The 5,226-nt window shown below is 33.4% G+C and overlaps 1 protein-coding gene across 1 annotated transcript; it reads right to left on the minus strand.

Annotated features, from left to right (window-relative positions):
- Positions 1–432: 432 nt before the first annotated feature.
- LOC147406875 (putative mannitol dehydrogenase) lies at positions 433–4,127 on the minus strand. The gene is made up of 5 exons (XM_086435211.1): positions 3,949–4,127; positions 2,994–3,107; positions 1,313–1,826; positions 948–1,101; positions 433–842 (listed from the first exon to the last, which is right to left on the minus strand). Exons 1-5 carry the CDS (start codon positions 4,044–4,046, stop codon positions 637–639), a joined length of 1,086 nt encoding a protein of 361 aa, XP_086291337.1. The 5' UTR covers positions 4,047–4,127; the 3' UTR covers positions 433–636.
- Positions 4,128–5,226: the final 1,099 nt, after the last annotated feature.

The following is a 5,226-nucleotide window of genomic DNA, read 5'->3' on the forward strand; positions in this document are numbered from 1 at the left end:
TGGTCAGATTATCCTTCTTACACATCGTACTTCCTTATTAATAAAAGATAAAAAGAGAGATGAAAAAGTAAGTCAAATAAGATAGAGAAAAAAAGTAAATAAAAAATTATTTACTTTTTTTATTAAAATATCTCCAACACATTTCATGACAAATTGAGTACTGTCCAAGACTTACAATTGGTCTTTAAAAAATAATTTTATTTTACTTCTTTGAAGAATTTTTATTGTCACGATGTTTTAACATATTTGTTAACAAAATAAAATTGGTACTTTTTATATTTAAAATGAAAATTAAATTATTTTTTAAACAGAATTTATGAAATAATGAGATTTTGGAGATTGCTAATCCAAAGTCTTGAGCGGCTAATATTCCTTTAATCACCAAAATTAGCACAAAGACAACAGGTACACACAATACATAATACTCAAACCTTAACAAACTAGCACCCCATTTAAAATTTTAAGTCTGTATGTCTCACATTGTGCTCATAATGAGAAGAATCCCAATAGTACCACAATGACAAGGAAATATGAGCGAAAGTAACAAAACATAAAAGCTTGCAACGCTAATGATTGGACTCAAGAGAAAGTAAAACAATCCCAATATGAGTATTTGTCAATTTCGATACCACTTGGCTAAGCTTCTTTAGTTAAGGTATTGGCCACATCAATGACAAATCGGTATCTGACATCAGCCTTTACAAGTCGCTCCATTGCAGTGTTCACGTAATCCATCGAAATAACCTCAACATCAGCTGTGATATTGTGTTTCCCTGCAAAATCGATCATCTCTTGTGTCTCTTTCATTCCTCCAATGCAACTTCCACCTATAACCTTCCTACCTGTATTACCCAAAACATATTGCTTAGAAAATAGAAATAAAGTACAATGAAGACTAATAACAACTCTTTTAATTAGTTAAATTGTTTGACGTAAGTTTATCTTACCCATAAGCAAAGGAAAAACTGGTAACTGGAGCGGCTTATCCGGAGCACCAACCATAACCAACTTCCCATGAGACTTCAATAGACAAATCAATGGCATGAGAGGATGAATAGCAGAGACCGTGTCGATGATACCATCCATTGTGCCCATGGCAGCCTACACAAAGAGGATAATAAAATTGTAATACACACAATTGGAAAGCATTGGATATGTTAGCAACCTTCAATATTTTGTTTTTCTATAAATATCAAGAAAACCATTTTTATTTATTTATCATTAAGGGCTTTATTATCATTGTATAATGGTACTTTTGTAAATAATTTTAGAAATTTATGTGATTATAAGACAACCACCATTATTTACTTACTTGCATTTGCTCTGGATTTTGGCTGACGAGAAACGAATCAGCACCCAAATGTTCGATCGCTTCCTTCTCCTTGGCAGGGGAGGTGCTGATCACAGTAACCTTCAAACCAAAAGCCTTGGCAAACTTCACCGCGACATGACCAAGGCCACCAAGGCCCACCACACCAAGATGCTTACCAGGCTCATTAAGTCCATAATATTTCAAAGGACTGTACACAGTAATGCCAGCACATAATAGTGGAGCACCGGCATCAAGTGGTAGGTTGTCCGGGATTCGAACCACATAGCGCTCATTAGATACCATTAAGTTGGAGTATCCACCATATGTTCTACTCCCATCGTAGTAAGTACCATTGTAGGTGAGGATCATCTTGGGACAATAATTCTCAAGGTCGTTCTTGCAGCTATCGCAGGAGTGACAAGCCCCAACCATGCATCCCACACCAACCTTATCTCCCACTTTAAATTTCGATACCTTATGCCCCACCTCAGTCACTACGCCCACAATCTCGTGCCTGTGTATAAAGAGAATCGAACCCATTTCAGCAATTAATTTTGGATTTTATGTGTGGATATTACCGTGTTAATTTTAGTGGAGTATGTTTTGAAGAACTGTGTTTCAGGATCGATCCCAGTTTGGAATCTTCGAGTCAATACCAATTTGACATCTATTGATATAATTGATTTGGATTTAAAAAATAATTGACTTTTTTTTCTTTAATTGAAAACTGGATTTATAGATGCTACAATAACAAAATCTTTATTTTACATTACATAACAAAATACAAAAACTCTTGAATAATAGTTAAATAACTAAAACCCCGAAGCTGATGGAGTTAGTTGAGTCGGATTGGTCATAAACTGAATCAAAAGGGGGGGGGGGGGGTCAAATTAGGAATTCGCTCAGGCCCAATTGATTCCACTGTGGCTTGGTTGAGTCCTAAAATCATCTACACACGATCACGTACTACCATAATTCAAAGTTTCATGCCATTTCGGAATGCTTTTGTGGAATACTCTAATTTCGATTGAAATTGGAATGAAATATTGACCCAAAACATTCAATATTTCAGATTGTATCCCAATGTTTCAATCTAGACCCTCATGCCTGAAAGATTGTGTTGAAATGAGATTTTAAACCTTGCATGCTAATCATCTTTACAATTATAATGAGAGAAAAATTCGGATTCCAAAATACCCCCACCTTAACATTTAAATTTAATATGATAAAGGTCATTTTGGTCAAACACCAAAAAATTGCAATCCCACATCCTTATAATCAAGTCAGTTAGTTTTTAAAATTACTAAAATATCTTATTTACTACTAGATCTTTAAAATCACCCTTTGATTAATATTTTAAATTACAAATAACCCCTTCAGATACGTACATTTGCACATGCCATCTTCTAGTCAATATTAACCAATAAATATTTTTTTGATTTATTCTGAATAATGCTTTAAATCTCTAATGGGTCAGTAACCATATAATTCCTTCAAAAATTTTTGTGAAATAATAGACATTTTGCAAATATGCAATTTCTATTATTATTTTTATTTTCTAAATCATGATAAACAATAAATAAAAGAGAAAAAAGTAGTTAGATGTAATTAAATAAAGCAATTGAAATATAAATGGAGAGGAAGAGATAAGACATATGTGGTTAAAGAGAGGAGTAATTACCCTGGGACCATAGGATACGTAGACACGCCCCATTCGTTCTTAATGCTGTGGAGGTCAGAGTGGCAGATCCCACAGTAGAGAACTTTAAAGGTCACATCTTCTTCGCCCGTTTCCCTAACAATTCAACCACAAACACAACTTCATCATTTTCCAAAAATAAAACAACATCAAATGGAAATATTGGTGTCTCTTCACAGGACGTATGAAATGATCTCACCATCAAACAACATGGGCTCACTAAGATCGTACTTGGAGACAATACTACAGATCTACATTATAATAAAAAGGCCATATGTGGAAATGCCAGTATGGATCTTGTACTCCAGGAGTTCGTTTATATTACCCAACCCACTCCCTCACCTCTCTCCCCATTTCCTGGTTCCCCCCCTGTATGTGGCACTCTTTTTTTTTTTTTTTTTTTTTCTCATTTTAAGTATCCATTGAGGCATTGATCCTTAAAATCCGCCTAATTGATAAGTGGTTGAAATATTTTCTGCCAACGAGTTTGAGTTGTTAATTATATTTGCAAACTTTGTTAGGGTAGTTAGATCCAATGGTTACTGTGTGCTTTAAGATAAAGTGATAATTTAAGCTGAAAATCATAAAATTCTCTATGAAATCATCTCCAAGAAAGAAAATCATTTCGTACGGCTAAGATTGACTGATCAACGTGATTTTTAAGCAAAAGAACATAAACGGTCCAGATTGATTTGTGGGAGATCTACATACGTACAAATTATTTAGTTTCTAATCCCAGAAAGAAAATAAAATATTAGATTGGAAACAATAAATGAAACATAAATGCATAAAAGAACAGGAAATTAATTCCATTAATGGATTTTGTCCTCTAAAATCAGATCAAAATGTAGAAAATAAAAACAAAGAATCAATCCAAAAGGCAAAGATCAATCGATTTGATTTATAAATAATAAATAAATAAATAAATAAAAAGTACCTTCTGGAGAACTTGAAGGGAGAGAGAACACCAGAAGAATCTCTTGCTGCCCAACCAAAGGCCTTTCGTGGGTATTCTTCTTCTGGAGATTTCGACATTTTTTTTTTCTTTCTTTCTTTCACGAACAGAGACGAGAGAACCAAAAGAAAGACAGTTTGCCAAAGTGAGGGACTGATGTTGTTCTAGTGATACTTGTGGGGTTTATATAGAGTGAGTGAGGAGGGAAAACGTAAAAAGACGTGGCAGTTATTCTAGAATAGTTTTGCTGACGTAATCGGTGAGATAAGTAGGTTTGATAAAGGGCCGCAGTTGAGGGATCGACTATTCGACCTACTTGGCCGTCACTCATAAAAGAAGTAAATAAATACACACTTCACGTTTTGGTCAATGTTTGAATTTACCTCTCTATGTTTAGCCGAGTCCGACTTAAAATTTTGGAGGAACCATCCTCAGAAATATGACACGTGGTTTTTATATTTATTTTAAGATCCTACTTTGTCTTAATATTTGAGATACCTCTCTGGAGACACCACGTGTAATAAAAGGAGAGACTTCTACCGATATTTCGAAGCAAGGTGACCGCTTCAAAGTCTTTTTTTTTTTTGTTCAAACAGGACATCAAGAGAGATTTTATTGCCATACCAATTTTAATTAATGCCACCCCAATTATATGTAACTCCATTTTAAGGGTTGGATATGATGAAATTTTGAGTCTATTGCACTATTCACTTTGGGTCCGTGTGAATACAGGAGTAAGAAGTATTTAGAATATAAATACTCCCAAAAGTACTTAAAATATAAATTCTCCCGAAGTATTATCTGGGGTAGGAGGATTACGGTTGTGTGTTTGGATGTAAGTTTCGACAAGTATTATCAAAAGTACTTTTGATAGAATTTTGTGTTTACAAACTATTTTGAATTCTGTTTAAAATGGTCAAAATGCATTTGTAAGTATAAATTATTATTTTTAACATTATAACTCAATAAATTATACTAAAAAAGAAATAAAAGTAGTTACTATTTTTATTCATAAAAACTTATATAAACACCCAACAATTATACAACCACTAAAAATATGAAAAAAATTTCACCATATCAATGGATAATAAATTTTTATGTAATTGTTCACATCAATCTTGCAAAAAGAAACATTCGACCATGGTTGGAACCCTCATGGATAAATCATTGAGTAAACAATTAGGGAAGCTAGTAATCCAAATTCAAATGTTACCACTAAATCAATGCATAGTAATATAATATTATTCAATTGCAATTTTG

Source organism: Akebia trifoliata, chromosome 3 (genome assembly GCF_017979445.1).
Source record: "Akebia trifoliata isolate Shusen 1 chromosome 3, ASM1797944v1, whole genome shotgun sequence".
In the NCBI taxonomy this organism is placed as follows: Eukaryota; Viridiplantae; Streptophyta; class Magnoliopsida; order Ranunculales; family Lardizabalaceae; genus Akebia; species Akebia trifoliata.

Bases quoted from the DNA above. Each gene is read 5' to 3' on its own strand.
- LOC147406875 (XM_086435211.1), bottom strand. From the start codon at position 4,046: ATGTCGAAATCTCCAGAAGAAGAATACCCACGAAAGGCCTTTGGTTGG. The intron at 3,108-3,948 runs GTACTTTTTATT...TTGAATTGTTAG, and splicing joins CCCTTCAAGTTCTCCAGAAG to GGAAACGGGCGAAGAAGATG. The intron at 1,102-1,312 runs GTAAGTAAATAA...CTCTTTGTGTAG, and splicing joins AAAATCCAGAGCAAATGCAA to GCTGCCATGGGCACAATGGA.